The following is a 21620-nucleotide window of genomic DNA, read 5'->3' on the forward strand; positions in this document are numbered from 1 at the left end:
AAACAAACAAGCAAACAAACAAACAAAAACCTCCCTTCTGTGAGCCAGAGCACAGTTCTCTGAATACAGGTCATAGCCAGAAGGCAGAGTCTAACCCCAGGAGCAAGGTCTGAGAAAAGAAAGCAGGAACAAATATGTTCTCGGATATGTGGCCTGCAATCATGTGCAGCTAACACTGCAAGTGAGGTGAGACACGTAACAAATGTAGTAACGTTAAACATTAATGAAAGGTGCTAATGCCAGCGGCTATTTCCCATAGCAGGTAAGGTTAGCAAATACACATAGCTACTGCACATCAGGCTCCAGTCTCCGTATAAGGTGTCAAGTTAGAACCAAGGGATTCCTGACTTTCTGTTTGTTTGGGTTGGGTTTTTGGTTTCTCTGTGTAGCCCTGGCTGTCCATCTGTAGACCAGGCTGGCCTTGAACTCAGAGATCTACCTGCCTCCGCCTCCCTAGTGCTGGGATTAAAGGTGTGTGCCACAAGATTCCTGTCCTCAAAAAGCTTACAATTGACTGGGGGAGGCGGATTATTATTATTATTATTATTATTATTATTATTATTATTATTTTGGTTTTTCGAGACAGGGTCTCTCTGTATTAGCCTTGGCTGTCCTCGACATGCTTTGTAGACCATGCTGGCCTCAGAGCTCACAGCAATCCACCTGCCTCTGCCTCCTGAGTGTTGGGATTAAAGGCGTGCTCCACCATGCCTGGCTGGGAGGCGGATTTTTGTTTTTGTTTTTTGTTTTTAGTAAACACACATAGAAAGCACCTATTAGTAGAAATCATGGCAAGTAGGTGTGGGTCAGGGGTTAAGAGAAGTTACTGTTCCTCTAAAGTTCCCATTCCAAGCATTCATGTCACGTGGCTCACAACTGCTTGTAATTTGCCAGGTGTGGTGGCACACGTTTTTAATCTCAGCACTCAGGAGGTAGAGGCAGGCAGATCTCTATGAATTTGAGACCAGGCTGGTCTACAGAGCAAGTCCAGGATAGCCAGGGCTATGCAGAGAAACCCTGTCTCTGAAAAACAAGAACAAAAACAAAAAGAATTTGATGTATGCGGAGGCTGAAGGCAGAGGCATGACAGGTATGAGGAACTGCAGCTGCTGATACGGGTAAGAGCACGTAGAAACACCATGAGAACACTGACAAAACCAAGAGCCAGACAGAGGAGGAGCAAAGTAAGAGTTCCAGTCAGTATATGTGTGTGTTTACTGTGTGCTTAGAGTAAATTAGAGGGTTCTTTACCATTGCCGTGTGTGAGTTCATGCCAGGACTGTGCCGGGAAGCAAGCCCAGGACTCTGTGCAAACTAGGTGAGCACTTACTAACGGAAGCCTGTTCCCAGCCCTAGAGTGAGTTTCTAAACTGCCAACTACTATCTGCCCAAGATATGTAGCAAGAAAACTTGCAGAGGCAGGTGGATCTCTGTGAGTTCGAGGCCAGCCTGGTCTACAAAGGGAGTCCAGGACAGCCAAGGCTACACAGAGAAACCCTGTCTCATAACAAAACTAAAACCAAACAAATGTGGCTAGACAGATTGCTCAGTGGTTAAGAGCACCGTCTGGCCAGGCATGGTGGCACATGCCTTTAATCCCAGCACTCAGGAGGCAGAGGCGGGCGGATAGATGTGAGTTTGAGGCCAGCTGGTCTACAAAGGGAGTCCAGGACAGCCAAGGCTACACAGAGAAACCCTATCTCAAAAAACCAAAAAAAAAAAAAAAAAAAAAAAAAAGAGCACCGACTGTTATTCCAAAGGACCCAAGGTCAATTCCCAGCAACCACATGGTGGCTCACAACCATCTATAATGAGATCTGGTGCCCTCTTTTGGTGTGCAGGTGCACATATAGTCAGAACACTGTATACAGAGTAAATAAATACATTTTTAAATGTTAATAAAATAAAATAAAATAAGAAAGGAAAAATCAAGGCAGGTATGAGAATGAGTTCCTGTAACATTAGCTTGGCAGAGGATCAGAGTGAGTGTGAGGTGAGCCACTGAGCTCCAGTCAGCTTTGATGTAAAACCCTGTCAGAGGAAAAGATGGAAAGGGAGAGAAACACACACACACACACACACACACACACACACATACACACACACACATACACACGGAGAGAGAGAGAGAGGAGAGAGAGGAGAGGAGAGAGAGAAGAGAGAGGAGAGAGAGAAGGGGGAGAGAGAGAGAGGGAGAGAGAGAGGAGAGGAGGGGAGAGGAGAGAGAGAGAGAGAGAGAGAGAGAGAAGATTGCTTGGGGGATGATGTAGCTCAGTGATCATCTTACCTGTCAGTTGCAAAGCCCTGGTTTCAAAAATCAGTACCCCACCACCCCTCCAAAACATAAACTGATGTGTCACGTATACAATTAGAAATGCTTCTCAGTTATTCTCATTAATGCTGCCAGGGCGTTTGAGAAGCAGCCACCAGACCTGAGCGGTTTTGGGTTTTTTTTGGGGGGGGGGCAGGTGTTTACTTTTATTTAGTTATTTTGGTTTTTCTTTTTTTCTTTTTTTTTTTTTTTTTTTTGGTTTTTCGAGACAGGGTTTCTCTGTGTAGCCTTGGCCATCCTGGACTCACTTTGTAGACCAGGCTGGCCTCGAACTCACAGTGATCCGCCTGCCTCTGCCTCCCGAGGGCTGGGATTGAAGGCGTGCGCCACCACGCCCGGCTTATTTTGGTTTTTCAAGACAGGGTTTCTCTGTGTAGCCTTGGCTGCCCTGGACCCGCTTTGTAGACCAGGCTGGCCTCGAACTCACTATGTGCACACATACACATAAGCTTCTTCAGCTGTGTGCTAGGAGTAAGGGCAGGCACTACCACAACCGGATTAAAAATAAAATCTTCAAATAAAATAAAATGAAAAGCTGGGTATGAGTTGAATGGTGGTGGCAGACACCTTTTTTTTTTTTTCAAGACAAGGTTTCTTTGTATAGCCTTGACTATCCTGGACTTGCTTTGTAGACCAGGTTAGCCTCAAACTCACATGGATCTGCCTGCCTCTACCTCCCGAGTGCTGGGATTAAAGGCGTGTGCCACTACTGCCTGGGGGCACACACCTTTTATCTCAGAATTTGGGAGGAAGAGGCGGGGGATCTCTGAGTTGGAGGTTGGCCTGGTCTACACTGTGGAACAACAAACAAAGCAGGTGAAATGCCCTGAGGATGGCACCTGGTGTTGATCTCTAGTCACCTTTAGTCCTGCTGCTCTCAGGAGGCAGAGGCAGATGGATCTCTGTGACCTTGAGGTCAGCCTGCTCAACAGAGTTCCAGGACAGCCAGGGCTACACAGACAAACCAAGTCTGGATAAACTGAGACAGGGTGGGGAACGAGTGTACCTTGATCACATGTGCACACGAACACACACACATGTACTCATAAGTAAGTTAGTAGAAGCGTGGTTCTTCAGCGGTCCTCCTAAATAGCTTCTTCTACTCCACTTTTTTCCTTCCCTCAAGCTATTCTCAGATCATCAAACAAAGGGATTCTTTTAAAAAAATTTTGTGGGCTGGAGAGATGGCTCAGCAGTTGGGAGTACTGCCTGTTCTTCCAGAGGACCCAGGTTCAATTCCCAGCACCCACATGGCAGCTCACAACTGTCTGTAATTCCAAAATCTGACACCCACAGACATACAATGCACATAAAATAAAAATAAATTATTCAAAAAAGATTTGTGGCCGGGTGTAGTGGTGCACATCTTTAATCCCAGCACTCGGGAGGCAGAGGCAGGTGGGTCGCTGTGAGTTCGAGGCCAGCCTGCTCTACAAACTGCGTACAGTAGCTACAGGACAATGCTGGGTGTCCTCAACTTCTACCTTGTTTTTAAGATAGGGTCTTTCTCATTATCTTGTCTTGTTCCGGTTTGGCACAATCTAGACTATCTGTCTCAGTGTCCCACCTCACCATAGGAATGCCAGCATTACAGAAATGAGCACTATGGTCAGGTTTTTCCATGGGTTCTGGGGAGTCACAGAACTCAGGTAGGTCATAAACATGTGTACTGCTTTTATAGGCTGAGCCATACCCCCAGCCCACAAATAGATTCTTAAAAAAAAAAAAAAAAAAAAAAAAAAAAAGATTTACTATTTATACAGTGTTTTTGTCTGTATGTAAACCTGCACACCAGAAGAGGGCACCAGATCTCATTATAGATGGTTGTGAGCCACCATGTGGTTGCTGGGAGTTGAACTCAGCTCTTAATCTCTGAGCCATCTCTCCAGCCCCACAAATGGATTCTTAAACCCTGTAATGGCTTCTCTGCTCACTCTGACCATACCATCCCTGTACTGATCCTTGACTACCTTAGGCTCAGTACTGCCTTAGGGACCTCTGTAGCTTTGTATTAGAGTGATGTCTTTGTGCACTGTGTCAGGCAGAGATCTGATTGCAGGATAGACTCTGGTGTTGTTATTTTTAGGAAGAGTCTCCAGATTACAGGACAGACTCTGGCACTGTTATTTTTATGAAGAATCTCCTGTCTCAATGTTTTGTGAACATTGTTCTCCATCACCTTCTGATTGGTCAAATAAAGAGCTGACTGGCCAATAGCTGGGCTTGGAGAGTAAAGGGGGTGGGGTGGGGAGGCAGGAGGTAGTGGTGGTGGTAGTGGTCCTCTTAGGTGAGGACCAAAGAGAGAGGAAGTCGCCATTGGGACACGGGAAAAGGAGGTGCCAGGGTGAGACTAAAGACGGAAGGTAATGGGCCATGTGGTCAGGCCAGTATGGTTGGGTTAGAATAGCTAAATCTGCCATGCTATAGGACCCAAAGCCTTTAATAAGCATAAAGGTCTCCATGTCATTATTCAGAGGAAGGGCGGGCATAGAAAAGCCTTACCTTTACAATTTTGTTTGTTTGCTTTGATTTTTTAAAAAAGATTGACTTATCATGTATACAATGTTCTACCTGCATGTGTGCCTGCCTGCCAGAAGAGGGCACCAGATCTCATCACAGATGGTTATGAGCCACCATGTGGTTGCTGGGAACTGAATACAGGACCTTTGGAAGAGCGGCCATCTCTCCAGCCGTGGATGATTTTTATGATCACTTGAACACTTCAAAAAGAACTATCTTATATTCAGTGAAATCTGGGTACATGACAGGCTGAGAACAAGCAAACAGGCTGCACTTGTTCATTCTAAATATCATCTGAAGGCAGGCATGATGGCACACGCCTATAATCCCAGCACTCAGGAGGCAGAGGCAGGCAGCTCTCTGTTGAAGTTGATCTGATGCCTTTTGATGCTAATTGCTGCTTGCTGTCTCTGCCCCACCTGTACTTTGCCTAAGGGCCTAACCTGTTTGATCAATAAAAGGCCATCACACCTGGGCAGGGCAAGCGGGATTGGAGTGGCTAAGGTCCCAGGCTGGGGAGACAGAGAATCTTGGGAGCAGGAGGAGGAGGAGGAGAGGAAGGAGGAGGTTGTGTCACGGGTTGGGTGGAGGAGAAGCACAGGGTTGGTGTGGATGGAGGATTTGGCCCAGATGAAGAATATTAGCAAGTATTTGGGGTTTTGGATGGGAGGTAGGTTGATAGGATTATTAGAACCAGATGGCATGGGATTGGGGCAGGGATCCCATACCTGCCCCACTATGGGAGGTAGTTTAGGTTAACTAAGGCTATTTTAAAATATAACAGATCTGCCGGGTGTGGTGGCGCACACCTTTAATCCTAGCACTTGGGAGGCAGAGGCAGGCGGATCACTGTGAATTCGAGGCCAGCCTGGTCTACAAAGTGAGTCCAGGACAGCCAAGGGTACACAGAGAAACCTTGTCTCAAAAAACCAAAAGGTCAAGCCAGGCATGGTGGCGCATACCTTTAATCCCAGCACTGGGGGTGCAGAGGCAGATGGATCGCTGTGAGTTCGAGGCCAGCCTGGTCTACAAAGTGAGTCCAGGACAGCCAGCCAAGGCTATACAGAGAAACCTGTCTCAAAAACAAAACAAAACAAAACAAAATACCCCCAAAACAACAACAACAAAACCAACCCAACCCCCCCAAAAAAACAAAATCAAAGCAAAAAGCTGCTGTAATAATAATTATATGCCTAAAAAAGCCGGGCATGGTGGCGCACGCCTTTAATCCCAGCACTCGGGAGGCAGAGGCAGGCGGATCGCTGTGAGTTCGAGGCCAGCCTGGTCTACAAAGCGAGTCCATGATGGCCAAGGCTACACAGAGAAACCCTGTCTCGAAAAACCAAAAAAAAAAAAAAAAAATTATATGCCTAATAATAAACATTATTAGGCCATACTTGTAAAAGAACTGCAACAGATCTCTGTGCATTCAAGGCCAGCGTGGGTCTACATAGAGTTTTAGGACAGCCAGGGCTGTTACACACAGAAACTCTGTCTCAAAAAACAAAAATAATAAATATCTAAGGAATCCTAATATATAATTTTAGATCCTGTTCTCTTTGTTGTTGTTGTGTTTTTTGTTTGTTTGTTTTTTGTTTTTGAGATAGGGTTTCCTTGTGTAGACTTGGCTGTCTTGGATACTTTGTAGACCAGGCTGACCTCGAACTCACCAGTATCTGCCTCCTGAGTGCTGGGATTAAAGGCATATGCCACCACTGCTTGGCTCAGTATTTAAAAAAACAAAACAAAACTGTTTATAGGGCTAGAGAGACTGCTCAGAGGTTAAGGGCACTGACTGCTCCTCTGGAGGTCCTGAGTTCAATTCCCAGCAACCCGATGGTGGCTGACAAGCATCTCTAATGAGATCTGATGCCCTCTTATGGCCCACAGGTGTACATGCAGATAGACCACTATCTACATAATAATAAAGAAATAAACCTTAAAAAAAAAAACATTATATACTTAATTGATCCAACACCCTCTTCTGGCCTCTGTGGGCACCTGCATACAAATTTCTCACACAGGCACACAAATATATACATAAAAAATAAAAATAGGGCTGGAAAGATGGCTCAGTGGTTAAGAGCACTGTCTGCTCTTCCAGAGGTCATGAGTTCAATTCCCAGCAACCACATGGTGGCTCACAACCATCTATAATATGATCTGATGTCCTTCTCTGCCTACAGGCAGAGCTCTGTATACATAATAATAAATAAATAAATCTTAAAAAAAAATAAAAATAAAAATAAAAGCCGGGCGTGGTGGCGCACGCCTTTAATCCCAGCACTCGGGAGGCAGAGGCAGGCGGATCGCTGTGAGTTCGAGGCCAGCTTGGTTTACAAAGTGAGTCCGGGACAGTCAAGGCTACACAGAGAAACCCTGTCTCAAAAAACCATAAAAAAATAAAAATAAAAATAAATCATAAAAAATAACTTTAAGCCAGGTGTGGTGGCTTAAGTCTGTAATCCTAGCTTTCTCCAAGTTGAGGCAAGAAGGCTGAAGGGATTTGAGGCCTGAGAGGTCTCCGTGGTGAATAGTAGGCCACACAGGACGATATAGTAGACTCCCAAAACCTGAGATATAAACCTAAATATGTACCAGAAGCTATTCTTCCTGTTGGGACTGGAGTCATGGCTCAGTGCTAAGACAGCTAGCCGCTCTTCCAAAGGACCTGGGTTCAATTTCCAGCATCCACACAGCGGCTCACAAACACCTGTAATAGCAGTTCTCATCCTGTGGATCACAGCTCCTTTGGATCAAGGACCCTTTTCACAGGGGTCGCCTAAAACCAAGCGCTTATCAGACATTTACATTATTATTCATAACAGTAACAAATTTACAGTTATGTAGTAGCAATGAGAATAATTTTATGGCTGGGGGTCACTACAGGAGGAACTGTATTAAAGGGTCACAGCATTAGGAAGATTGAGAACCACTGGTCTACAACTCCGGTTCCAGGGGACCCAGCTTCATATATGCAGAACACACACACACTCACACACACACTCACACACACAAATAAACAAAAATACATCTTTAAAAACTAGTTATAGTTCTTGCTGGGTGTGATGGCCCATACTTATAATCCTAGCAGGTAGGTGGCAAAAACAGAAGGATTGCAGAAATTCAGGGCTGGCCAGGCCTACATAGTGAGTTCTCAGCACGTTAGTAACACAATGTGAGGCTATCTCAAAAATACTGAAAATAGCCAGGCGTGGTGGCGCATGCATTTAATCCCAGCACTCGGAAGGCAGAGGCAGGCAGATCGCTGTGAGTTCGAGGACAGCCTGGTCTACAAAGTGAGTCCAGGACGGCCAAGGCTACACAGAGAAACCCTGTCTTGAAAAACCAAAAAAAAAAAAAAAAAAAAAAAAAAAAAAATTGAAAACATGGAAAAGCTTTCAAAACAGCAGATTTTCAAAACATTTTTATCATTTTTATGTCGATGGATGTTTGACTGCATGTATGTCCGTGCAATACATCAGGGCAGTGTCCACAGAGGCCAGAAGAGGGTATTGGATTTCATGGAAGCCCATTGTAAGTTACCACAGGGGTCTGGGAACTGAACCCGGGTCCTCTGAAAGAGCAAACCGTCCTCTTAACTGCTGAGCCCTCTCTCTCCAGCTGCTCGATACCATGTTTAACTGGCACATGAAAATTATATATACACATACATATATATTTTTTTGCAAATGATATTTATTTTTTATGCATAGTATACAGTTTACTGTACAAATATACTGTGGAATTGGCTTAACTAACATATCCATTTTCTCTGATTTTTTTGTTTTTGTTTTTTGGTTTTTTTTGTTGAGACAGGGTTTCTCTGTGTAGCCCTGGCTCTTCTAGACTCACTTTGTGGGCCAGGCTGGCCTCGAATTCACAGCAATCCGCCTGCCTCTGCCTCCTGAGTGCTGGGACTAAAGGCGTGCACCACTGCCAGGAATTTATTTTTGAAGGTCTTAACTTTTCCTATTCTTTATAGACAAAGACTAGCATGACCAGTTTTACTGGGTAGACAGTCTTAAGTCAGCCACTCAAGGCTGGTAGTCCAACTTAATGAAGGCTGCGCCCTTGACTAATGACACCGGATCCGAGCATGGCTTGGAGCAAGTGGCAAGAGAGAAAAACCTGGCTGAACTCTGTACGTGACCCCAGGAGAGCTGCTGGTGACCCGTTTTGTCTTCACATGGCCAAAGAGAAAAAAGCAGGTTTTTAAATTTTTTATTTTTTGAGACAGGGTTTCTCTGTTGTAGCCTTGGCTGTCCTGGACTTGCTCTGTAGACCAGGCTAGTCTCAAACTCAAAAGACCCGCCTGCCTCTGCCTCCTGAGTGCTGGGATTACAGGCGTGTGCCACCACAGCTCGGCTAAAACCTACACTAAGAACTTCCAAATGTGCTTTCTTGTTATAACTATAGATACAAAACTAGGTTGCTCAAAAGGGTTCTGGAGCTTATTCACATTAAGGGAAACTTTGAATCTTTTGACCAACATGTTTCATCTGTCTTCTTACCCTCTGGTAAGCATGGCCTTAGGCCTAGAAATAGAATTTTCAACTTTTTTCCACAATATTTTAACATTGTGTGAAAATGAATCACATTTTTTTCTTTGTTTCTTTCTTTTTCTTTTTTCTTTTTGAGACGGGTTATCCTTGGCTGTCCTGGTTCTGTAGACCAAGCTGGCCTTGAACTCACAGAGATCCACCTGCCTCTGCTTCCTGAGTGCTGGGATTAAAGGCGAGGTCACTACCACCTGGCTGTGCATGGCTTTCTGGCAGCATGTAAATCTATGTATTTTATGCATGCAGTGCCTGTGGAGGCCAGGAGAGGGCATACGATTCCATGGAACTGGAGTTACAGAAGGTTGTTGGCTGCCAAGTGGGTGCTATGAATCGAGCCCGACTCATAACCACTGAGGCATCTTTCCCGCCCTGACCGTTGGTTTTTAGACAATGTCTTGTTATGAGGTTGGAGAGGTCTAAAGTAGCCCAGGCTGGTTCCTCAAGTGACGACAAACTGAGGATGTCCTTGGATTCCTGCTCCTCCATCCTGTGACCCTCGCCCCTTTCTCTAGACTCGGAGTGGCGACAGGACAGGAGACTTTCTCAAGAAGCAGACAGTGCTCACCAGATAGGTTTTAGGTGAGACTCGAAAACACAAGTCCGGTACATTTATGCTTTTCTTTCTTTTCTTTTTTTTCTTTTTTCGAGACAAAGTTTCTCTGTGATAGCTTTGGCTGTCCTAGACCCACTTTGGAGACCAGGCTGGCCTTGAACTCACAGTGATCCACCTGCCTCTGCCTCCCAAGTGCTGGGATTAAAGGCGTGCGCCACTACGCCCGGCCATTTATGCTTTTCTTCCCAACCCGCCTTTAAAACCAAACCAAACCCTGAGAAGTAACAAAACCCAATCCTTCTGCGAAACTGCCGGTGGGAGGAGAGGATTCGGACCCGGCGTCCACTGAGCACAGCTGGGACGCACACGTCCAAGCACCGGACAGGACTGCTCGTCTCAGGCTCCGTCGGCGCCCCTTCTTCGGGACAGGTTCCCTTAGCGAAGGGCCACACAGTCATCTCACCGCAGACAGGGACGGTGCACCGGCTCCCCGCGCGCTCGCTCCCACGGCACGGAGAGGGTGGCACCCAGGGGAGGAGTTTGCGCACGCCCCTCCCGGTGGAGTGCGCCAGGTGAGCACGCGTGCGCAGTCGGACCGTAAGTTAGCCCGCCCCCTTCGCTTCGGCCCGCCCCCGTGGGGGCTGGCTTGCGAATGGGCGGGGCCGCGGAGAAGGGGGTGGGGAGTAGAAAGCGAGCAGCCGAGGACGGCGCCTGCGCGGTGGGCGTGATCCGGGCACTTAGGGCAGGATGAACGCTGCTTTCCAAGATGGCGACGGAGGGAGGAGGGAAGGAGATGAACGAGATTAAGACCCAATTCACCACCCGGGAAGGTCTGTACAAGCTGCTGCCGCACTCGGAGTACAGCCGGCCCAACCGGGTGCCCTTCAACTCGCAGGGATCCAACCCTGTCCGCGTCTCCTTCGTAAACCTCAACGACCAGTCTGGCAACGGCGACCGCCTCTGCTTCAATGTGGGCCGGGAGCTCTACTTCTATATCTACAAGGGGGTCCGCAAGGTACCGACCCGGGCGTCACCGGGGGCACGCCGGCGGCGCGGGCCGAGGCCGGGAGCTGGGCGGTGACAGCGAGGCCGGGGTGACCGGTGGGAGCAGCCGGTGCTCGTACTTTTTTGAGTGGGGCCGGTAACTCCGCTGGGGTACTCCGGAGGATTGGACGGGTGGCGGCAGCCGTGCCTGGAAGGGGAGGGGGCTCTGGAACCGGGTGGCGGAGGTGCCCGGCAGTAGCCGGTTGCCTCCCTCCGGTAGGGTCCGCCGGGTTCCGACACTGCCGGAGAGCGGGCCTGCGAGTCCCCGGAAGAGGTGCGGCGGCCGTCTTCGGTGGCCTCGCTTCCCGGGAGGCTCGAGAGTCCTGCCCTGGGTGAGAGAACCGGGGCGCGAGGCGACTTGGAAAGGTCCGTAAGGCGGAACCGGGACAGGGAGGCGGAGGACTTGGAGACTAGGTCAGAAAGGACCTGCTCGGCACGCAGGGCTACTCCACCTGCTGCTGCGGCACTGACACTTCCTAGGAGCCGCTTCTAGTGTCATCACTGTTTCCAAAAACCTTCCCCAGAGGACGGCTGTCATTGCCTCCGCGGACGGAATCTTCTCTCCCGAAACATTTTTGAAGAGGGTCATTCTGTTCTTTGCAGTGTGAGAGGGCTGAGGACTCACACTCGGGAGGTTGAAATACTGTTTTCAATAAGCTAAGTTGCTTCAGAGGTGTTCTGTGTGAGCGTGCCTAGATTTATCTTGTCTAACGAGTCAGGCTGTGTCCCGAACAGGGAGGGATATGTTTAAATGCTACTTTAAAGTAACCAGCCAAGAACTTAACAGTAATTCTGTGACGTATGTCATCGTGTTTTAAAGTGTCTCGTTAAAAGCAGCAATTTATTGGCGGTTTTTTTTTTTTTGGTCATTGGCAATGTAACTACATTCTGAGAACTGCTTGTTTTAACTTTTGACTATTGAGAGAGTGAGGAAATGAATGCACTCGGACGGATTGTGACAAGATGATGAAAGATTAACTTTAAAATGTTCAGTTAGTGGGAAAATAAGTTGTCCATATTGAAGAGTACATATTACCAAGGATTAATACAGTTTGGTTATGGGAACAAGGAACGAGGTGATGGTATGCAAATGTAGCTTGTTTTTCTGGACCAAGGTGAATCTTCCGGTTGGTGTTTATTCTTGTCAGTCCACTGCCGAAGTTTGTGAAAATAGATGGTTGACTCTTTTCTCTCTTCTGGGTTTGGGAAAGTATGTGGTAGTTTGAAGTGCAGGTGCTGAAGTTTTAGTGCTACTCTCAACTTTGTTACTGACTTATTTGTGACCTTGGATACTTGGGAAACAGCACATACTGTAATTTGTAATATAGCTGTAATGGCCATTAGAGTCCTAACACACTCAGTAGGTGTAAAGTACACTTAATGTTTGCATCAAGAGTAACTGTCAAAAAGAAGCTGCCATCTTGACATTCCTGCTTTGACTGAAATGCCATTTTTCTTTGGAAAGATTGTGTTATTAAAACTCATAGTTAGAGGCTGGAGTGAGGCCTCAGTGGTTAAGAACTTGTGCGTTCTTGCAGAGGGCGTCCCAAAACCCGTGTCACACTACTCACAACTACCTGTAACTCCAGCTCCAGGGAGTTTGATGCCCTTTTCTGGGTTCTGGGTACACACTTCCAGCTCACACACAGAATTTGGAGAAGTAAAACAAATCTTAGAAAAATTATAATTAGATCCTACCATGGTTGTGCATACCTGCAATCATTGTGATTTTTATGGTCAGCCAGGACTATAGTTAGCAAGTTCGGAGCCAGCCTATGCTACAATTAGCACATTTCAGGCAATCATGGGCTATATGGTGAGACCCTATTTAAAAAAAGAAAAATCCAAAGCCAGGTGGGAGTGGTAGCATGCACTGTGACAGGTGGGACTCTGAGTTCAAGGCCTCCTGGCCTACATAAGCATTTCAGGCCAGCTAGGACCACATAGTAAGAACCTATCCCAAAAAACAACACCCTCCCCCCCAATCTAAACCCAACCAAACAATGGTGATATAAAAATACAATATGCTAAAAGTTAAATTCACTGGAGCTGGAAGATGGCTCAGTGTTAAGTTGGGCACCTGCATACATGTGGCATTCACACATACATGTATAAATAAATAATAAAAAAGTTTAAAAACTTAACTTTACTCATCGGGTGTGGTGGAGCATGCCTTTAATCCCAGCACTCAGGAGGCAGAGGTAGGTGGATCACTGAGTTCGAGGCCAGCCTGGTCTACAAAGCGAGTCCAGGACAGCCAAGGCTAATACAGAGACTCTGTCTCGAAAAACCAAAACCCAAAAACCAAACCAAACCAAATGAAAAAAAAAAAAAACCAAAACCAAAAACAAAAAAAACCTTAACTTTACTCACATTAGTGATTACTAGTTCAGCCATTGCTTCCTGTCTCCTGTTTTTGGTTTTCGTTCCTCCCCCCCTCACCCCCCTCCCGTGTTGGGTGTAGACGGAGCCCTAGGGCCTTTGCTTGTCAGGCCAGTGCCCCTTCCCTATGCTACACACCCGCTGTTGGATCATCCTCAGGGCAGATTTCATTTGGATCTAGTGGCTTTGGTTTGCATAGTTATTTTTTTTTTTTTCTGTTTAGAAGTGTCATTATAATGGTGTTCTAAGAGCTTTTAAAAGCCACACCAAAAGCTGCATGTGGTGGTGCATGCCTTTAATCCCAGCACTCAGGAGGCGGAGGCAGGTGGATTTCTGTGAGTTCGAGGCCAGCCTGGTCTAAAGAGCGCGCTCCAGGACAGCCAAGGTTACACAGAGAAACCCTGTCCCCAAAAACAAAACAAAAAAGTCGGAAAGGCTGGATATGGTGGCACACTTAGTCCTAGAATTCAGGAGGCAGAGTCAGGTAGATCTCTTGAGTTAAAAATTTTTTTTATTTATCTATTATGTGTACAGTGCTCTGCACTGTAGGCCTGCATGACAGAAGAGGGCATTAGATTGTATTATAGATGGTTGTGAGCTACCATGTGGTTGCTGAGAATTGAACTCAGGACCTCTGGAAGAGCAGTCACTGTTCTTTAACCCCAGAGCCATCTGTAGATACATTTTCATTTTGTGGCAGATATTTAAACTCTTCTAGCTGGTGCAATTAAAGTTTTTCTTTCCATAGTTAGTATTTGTTGTCATTCTGAATATAAATGATATAAGTGACTTTGTATGTTTGATAAGGTCTCACATAGGCCAGGCTGTCCTTGAACTTGGCAAGTAGCAGAGGATGATTTTGAACTTCTGATTCTCTTTACCTTTCACATTCTAGGATTATAGGTGTGTGTCATCAGGAAGGTCCAATAATAGTAACTTTTTATGGTTCTGATTTTTGATTTTAAGATAGTTAATAATTTGTTCTGTATGGTGACTTGGGAGGGTTGAGAAGTAGAGGCCACTCTCACCATATAACCATATAGTGAGACCTTGTCTCAACAAAGCAAACAAACAAAATAGAGTCAACAGTCATCTTTAGACATCATTTTTAGGAAACCAGAACTTACTTTCAGGGGTTAGTAGAAAGTAGGTCTTTTATATTTTTTGACAGCTGGCCAATTTTGACATATTTTTGTTTTACTTTTTTTCTTCAAGGAACAGTGTGTGTGTGTGTGTGTGTGTGTGTGTGTGTGTGTGTAAAACCCAAGGGCCTCATAGTGTTAAGTAAGCACTCTTCCACTGAATCACATCCCCAGCCCAAGGCATATGAAGTTTCATAATTATTTGTAGCCTAGAAGCTCTAATGTGGACAAGGGTGGAAGTCAGATTAAACACACATGTAAAGTGAGAAGTATTGTTTATTTGTTTTTGTTTGCTGCTGCTGGGAATTGAACCCAGGGCCTTAATGTCTGCTGGGCATGCACGACCATTGAGCTGTCTGCTGCCTTTGCCCCAAATTAGTTTTTGAGGCAAGGTCTTACTGCAGCCCAGGATGACCTTGAGTTTGTGTTCTGCCTCTATAAGTGGTAGGGTTACAGGCATTCATGAGTGTGTGCGTGTTCTCTTCCTCAGGAATGGAGTGTTGGGGCAGTGGCCTAACATTGAGGGCTATAGTACTGGCTCTTTGAAATGCTTAGTGCTCAGGGTAGCAGTAGATGGGGCTGAGAGTGTATGTAATTTCATCTCCCTCAGAGAGCCAAGGCTACAGAAAAGATGTAAACACTATTCATGTTTTCATTATTAGGAAAATGAAGCATTTCAGAGCATAGACATTGTTTTAGACCAACCAGGCTTTTCAGTCTAAGGGCAATGTATGTACACTCCAGCCACTTCAGAACTTAGCCCAGCGCTGGTGTACAGTTGTCTCACTGGCTTTTTCTTTTCTTTTCTTTTTTTTTTTTTTTTTTGACATAGGGTCTCACTATGTAGCTCTGGCTGGCCTGGAACACACAGAGAGATCCTCTTGCCTCTGCCTCCCTACCCCCAAGTGTTGGGTTTAAAGTGTGTACATCACACCAGCCTTTAGGGAATCTATGTCAGCCACATGAGAGAAACGGAAGCATCTTTTCACAATCAAGGAAATCCGAGGGAGTTTTCTTATGTAGCTTGTGAATCTGTTTTGCTTAACTAAAGAGAGTATGAACATCACTGTCCCACTGCATTAATCATTTCAACAAAGATTTGAGCGACTACCATAATACTAATATTGAGCAGGATGCTACGAGAGATGAGAAAAACACCCCAGAACTTTGAACTTCTAGCTTAAATAATTTTATGACTAGCTGGGTGGTGCACACCTTTAATCCCAGCACTCGGGAGGTAGAGGCAGGGGGATCGCTGTGAGTTCGAGGCCAGCCTGGTCTGCAAAGTGAGTCTAGGACAGCCAAGGCTACACAGAGAAACACTGTCTCAAAAAACAAAACAAAACAAAAGACATATTTTGTTATCATTTAAAAAAAAAAAGGTTCTTTAGGAAAACAATGCTAAAGCTATTTTGTTGGACCTATCCTTTTATTTTATGGAGATAGCTTTTACATAATTGTGAATGGTCTCCATTCAGATCTCAGTTTAACCATCACTTCCTCCGCAAATCCTCCTGTGAATTCACAGGTTAGATCAGCTCTCTTCTTCGTGTTCTCCAGCCCCCTGTCCTTGGCCTTCCTGACATTTTCTCAGTTTGTAATTCCCCTGATAATGCCTCTGTAGACAGAGCTTCCTACAGCAGATTGAACTTTTCCTGCTGCCCTCTCATTCCCTGTTCCAGTGTTCCGCATTGAGTCAGGACTTCACTGTCATATGTGTTGAGTTGAGTGATTCAATAAGCTGTGTCTACTCATGCTATACCTTTAAAAAGATTCCCAAGAAGCTGAAAAACAGCCAGGTTTGTGTCTAAAAGTAACATGAATAATTTTTTTTTTTTTTTTTTTTTTTTTTTTTGGTTTTTCGAGACAGGGTCTCTCTGTGTAGCCTTGGCCATCCTGGACTCACTTTGTAGACCAGGCTGGCCTCGAACTCACAGCGATCCGCCTGCCTCTGCCTCCCGAGTGCTGGGATTAAAGGCGTGCGCCACTACGCCCGGCTGCAACATGAATAATTTTTAGTATTCATATCTTTAAAAAAAATTAGTGCTACTAATAGGTAATAAAGTTAGCTTTCTTAAAATTGCAAATAAGAGCCGGGCGTGGTGGCGCATGCCTTTAATCCCAGCACTCGGGAGGCAGAAGCAGGCGGATCGCTGTGAGTTCGAGGCCAGCCTGGTCTACAAAGTGAGTCCAGGATGGCCAAGGCTACACAGAGAAACCCTGTCTCGAAAAAAAAAAAAAAAAATTGCAAATAAGAGACAGTAAAATAACAGACTGTAAACAATTGCTATAGATTACTTTGTTGTTGTTTTTTGAGGCACGGTTTCTCTGTGTAGCCTTGGCTGTCCTAGATTCCCTTTGTAGACCAGGCTGGCCTCGAACTCACAGCGATCTGCCTGCCTCTGCCTCCTGAGTGCTGGGATTCAAAGACATTTGCCAACCCAGTCGGCTAAGACCCTGTTTTAAAAAGCCAAACCAGATCAAGCCACCTGTAGTCTGAATTACTCACCCTGCATACTAAACATCCTTATACCGCCCCCACCCCCGACCCATTTCAGACCCCACCCTGCTTAGGGATGCTATTGCTGTGACTCCTACAGTGGATAGGAGTTATATTTAGATGGTTCTAAGACCTGTTAGCTCTTAAGGTCGTATGATTCTGAACTCTTTTTTAAAATATCTTTATTTTTATGTACATTTATATTTTGCCTGTATGTATGTCTGCTAAGGTGCCAGGTCCTCTGGAACTGGAGTTGAAGTTACAGACAGCCATGAGCTGCCAAGTGGGAGCTGAGAATTGAACCCAGGTCCTCTAGAAGAGCAACTGGTGCTCTCAACCACCCAGCCATCACTCCAGCCCTCTAAACTCAATTTAAAAAGTGAAAACGGGGCCGCTTGAGAGATGGCTCAGTGATTAAGAGCACTGACTGCTCTTCTAGAGGTCCTGAGTTCAATTCCCAGCAACCACATGGTGGCTCCCAGCCATCTATAATGAGATCTGATGTGCACTATATACATAATAAATAAATAAATCTTTAAAAAAAAAGAAAAAAGTGAAAAATGAATTCTTTTTTTTTGTTTTTGTTTTGTTTGTTTTTCAAGACAGGGTTTCTCTGTGTAGCCCTGGCTGGCCTGGAACTCCTGTAGACCTTGGCTGGCCTTGAACTCAGAGATCCACCTGCTTCTGCCTTCCAAATGCTGAGATTAAAGGCGTGCGCCACCACACCCAGCTGTCATTCCTATTTTTTTTTTTGTTTTTTGTTTTCCAAGACAGGGTTTCTCTGTGTAGCCTTGGTTGTCCTGGACTCACTTTGTAGACCAGGCTGGCCTCAAATTCACAGCAATCTACCTGCCTCTGCCTCCCGAGTACTGGGATTAAAGATATGTACTGTGTAGGTCGACCAAGTCCTGCCTTCAAGAAGCTTGTTACTGTAGTTACTGTCCTGGAGTTAACACTAGTGACAAATGGTATTGTGCTAGGAGCAGAACTTGAACAAGAACCACAACACTAGCTTGTCACCAGCTTATTTGGCTGTAGAGCTAAAGAAATTTTAAAACAGCCGGGCGGTTGTGGTGCACGCCTTTAATCCCAGCATTCGGGAGGTAGAGGCAGGTGGATCGCTGTGAGTTCGAGGCCAGCCTGGTCTACAAAGCGAGTCCAAGGATAGCCAAGGCTACACTGAGAAACCCTATCTGGAACAAAACAAAGCAAAAAAGACACTTTAAAACACAGTAAAGTGCTTGCCATACAAGCAAGAGGACTTGAGCTTGGATCCCTAGAGCCCCAGTAGGAAGCCAGGCCCAGTAGTGCATGCCTGTAGCCCCAGCAGTAGGATGGGAAGCGGCCGGTGACTGACAGGCAGATTCTGAAGCTCACTAGCTCGTTCTTGGTGAATTGAAGAGCCCCAGGCTCACTAAAACCCTGTCTCAAAAAGTAAAGGTGGTGAGTAGTTCAGGAAAGACACCCAGTGTCAACCTCCTCCCCCATATACAAGTACCAAGGAATGAATACACGATACACACAAATTTAAAGATAAATAAAGAAGATTTTTGTATGTGATGTTTTAGAGAGCATTTTTTTTTTTCCTGGTGAGGTTAGTTTGTACTAGAATTATGATCTGTGGTCCGTGAAGGCACTAAAATATTAACTGAGTTACAATAGATTCTTGTGACTCCAGCACTGGGAGTTTGGGGCAGGAAGACTAAGAGCTTGACCCTAGTCTGATCTATAGAGTGAGACAACACCGCTAATAGGGCAGGGTCCTGGTGGCACATGCTCTTAACCCCAGCACTTAGAGACAGAGGAAGGGGCCAGATCTCTGAGTTCTAGGCCCGCCATCCTGGTCATTGTAGCAACTTTGAGTCAGCTAGAGCTACATTGTTAGACCCTGCCTCCAGAAAATAAAAATAATAAATCTAACATTTTAGCCAGGCATGGTGGCGCACGCCTTTAATCCCAGCATTTGGGAGGCAGAGGCAGGTGGATCGCTGTGAGTTCGAGGCCAGCCTGGTCTACATAGTGAGTCCAGGACAGCCAAGGCTACACAGAGAAACCCTGTCTCGAATAACCAAAAAAAAAAAAAAATCCATTATTTTGTGTGTGTGTGTGGTTTTTTCTTTTCTTTTCTTTTCTTTTTTTTTTGTAGACCAGGCTGGCCTCAAGCTCACAGCGTTCCGCCTGCCTCTGCCTCCCAAGTGCTGGGTTTAAAGGCATGCGTCACCATGCCCGGCTTGGTTTGGTTTTTCAAGACAGGGTCTCTCTGTGTTAGGCTTGGCTATCCTGGGCTCACTGTTGGCCTCAAACTCACAGTGATCCACCTGCCTCTGCCTCCCGAGTGCTGGGATTAAAGGTACAGATTAATATTTTGTTTGTTCTGTGAGATTGTTTTCTCTTAGCTCTCTGTCTTTTACTTTTGCTTGTGGTAGGATGGACTCACCAAAGACTTTTCTTACTTCACAAATCTATAACTTTTTATAATTTTGTATATTAATATATGTGTATATGTTTATATGTGTGTGCATCTGTGTGGACCAGAGCTCTCCCACCTCTCTTCCTGGAACTCACGCTGTAGACCAGGCTGTAACTGAGCCATTTCATAGTCTCTATTTTTTTTTAAAGATTTATTTATTTTATGTGTGAGTACTCTATCTGCATGTACACCTACATGCCAGAAGAGGCATCAGATCACAGTTTAGATGGCTGTGAGCCACCATGTGGTTGCTGGGAATTGAACTCAGGACCTCTGGAAGAGCAGACAGTGCTCTTAACCTCTGAGCCATCTCTCCAGCTACACAGTCCCTATTTTTATAGAGTTTTGAGCCACAGTTAACCAGCTTAACTAGTTGCTGTTCTCCAAGGTTTATAAGAAGGAAATGGTTTATATTTTAATAGTTAGTGATGAAATTTAACAGACTTTTTGGAAATAAAAGATGAAATTTGAAGTGTGCTACAAAAAAAAGCTGATGGGCTGATTCATTGCTGGTTTATGACTTACACACCTGAGTGTTCTGTAATGTTAGGAGGTTTCTGTAACAGTAAGTAACAGGAGACCTACTTAAAGGGATGACTTGGTTTATATGTTGGCTATCTGACTGGGGACCATCAGCTTGTCAGCCTAGCTGCTGTGGTCAAATGGTGGAGAGGCTCTGGCTCTCTTCTCTGGACCACAAGGGCCTGTGAGACTAGGACTCAGCAGGAGGATGAACAGTCTCCCAGAAGAGTGAGAGTATTTCTTAGAAGCCTCTGGTAAATCTTTGATTTACTGTGCCAACTTGGATTACTAATCCATTTCTGTTGCCCCTGGAACTGTACATCATTCAGTCTCTGCTGAGCCACTCCTTTAGATTATCCAGTTCCCTGTTTGCTTCCCCAGTTCACTCTGGAACTGGGGAATGCCACACCAGACAGGAACATGGCTGACAGACAGGTACTAAAGAGGCAACAATAGAGACGAGCTACACTGAGGGTCTTGTGCTGGTTTGGGGGCCAGCCCCTTTCGCATGGGTTGAGAAGCTTAGATATGAGTCAGTAGTCTGACCTCATGTGCTGTTCAAAGTCTTCTGGTCTAACCCAGGAGAGGCAGTGTCTAGTGTCCTGAATACTTGAAGCTCCCTCCTGTTCCTTATCTTCAGGGATGTGTTTGTGTGTGTGTTTCTGCTCTGACTTCTTTTTTTTTTTTTTTTTGGTTTTTTGAGACAGGGTTTCTCTGTGTAGCCTTGGCCATCCTGGACTCACTTTGTAGACCAGGCTGGCCTCGAACTCACAGCGATCCTCCTGCCTCTGCCTCCCGAGTGCTGGGATTAAAGGCGTGCGCCACCACGCCCGGCTTCTGCTCTGACTTCTTGGTTGCTCGGCTTATTGTAGACTTCCTTTGTTTGTTTGTTTGTTTTGTTTTATGAGACAGGGTTTCTCTGAGTAGCCCTGGCTGTCTTGGAATTCACTCTGTAGACCAGGCTGGCCTCAAACTCATAGAGATCTGCTTGCCTCTGCCTCTGCCTCCTGAGTGCTGGATTAACAACAGGTGTCATCACTGCCCCGCTTTATTATAGACTTCATGATTGTCACCAAGTGCTGTAGTTTCATTTGTAGTGTGTGGTTGTCAAGCACAATGGCTCCTTGGTTCCTTGGCTTCTGTGGCCACTTTATAGTCCCAGTCTACCTCTGGAATGCTCTACTACAGTAACACTCAGGGTCTTACCATCAGCTGGAATATTTCAGCTTCAAGATCTGATTTTGTATAAACCATTACCTGTTTACTCTAGTGTGACTGTGGCTCTTAGGGTCAAATTTAACATGGCACTGGCTGTTTAACTTCTGACCGTCAAATCCACTGGGTACCATTCACCTCAGCAGCATTTGTCACCAGTGTTTACCTACTTACTAATTTTACATTTGTATTTATTTAGTTTGTGCTTCGTGGGACATGCGTATACCACACATGCATGCTTGTTAGATAACAATTTGAGAGAGTCGATTCTTTCTACCAGTTGGATCCTGGGGACTAAACTCAGGTCATTAGGCTGGGCTGTAAATGCCCTCCTCACCTGTTGAGCAACCCTAGCGTGTGCTTGTTTGTTTGTTTATG

The 21620-nt window shown here is 45.6% G+C and overlaps 1 protein-coding gene across 5 annotated transcripts in view; it reads left to right on the forward strand.

Annotated features, from left to right (window-relative positions):
- Positions 1-10659: 10659 nt before the first annotated feature.
- Positions 10660-21620, forward strand: part of Wdr20 (WD repeat domain 20) — a 60249-nt gene continuing 49288 nt past the window's right edge. For 3 of the 5 annotated variants that reach the window (XM_051151574.1, XM_051151595.1, XM_051151579.1), the window contains exon 1: positions 10674-10982. In XM_051151574.1, the coding sequence (XP_051007531.1) occupies positions 10734-10982 (249 nt within the window). In that variant the 5' untranslated portion in view covers positions 10674-10733. Of the gene's footprint in view, positions 10983-21620 lie in introns of all 5 variants that reach the window. The other 2 variants (XM_051151588.1, XM_051151584.1) reach the window with 2 other exon arrangements.

Source organism: Acomys russatus, chromosome 1, assembly GCF_903995435.1.
Source record: "Acomys russatus chromosome 1, mAcoRus1.1, whole genome shotgun sequence".
Classification (NCBI taxonomy): Eukaryota; Metazoa; Chordata; class Mammalia; order Rodentia; family Muridae; genus Acomys; species Acomys russatus.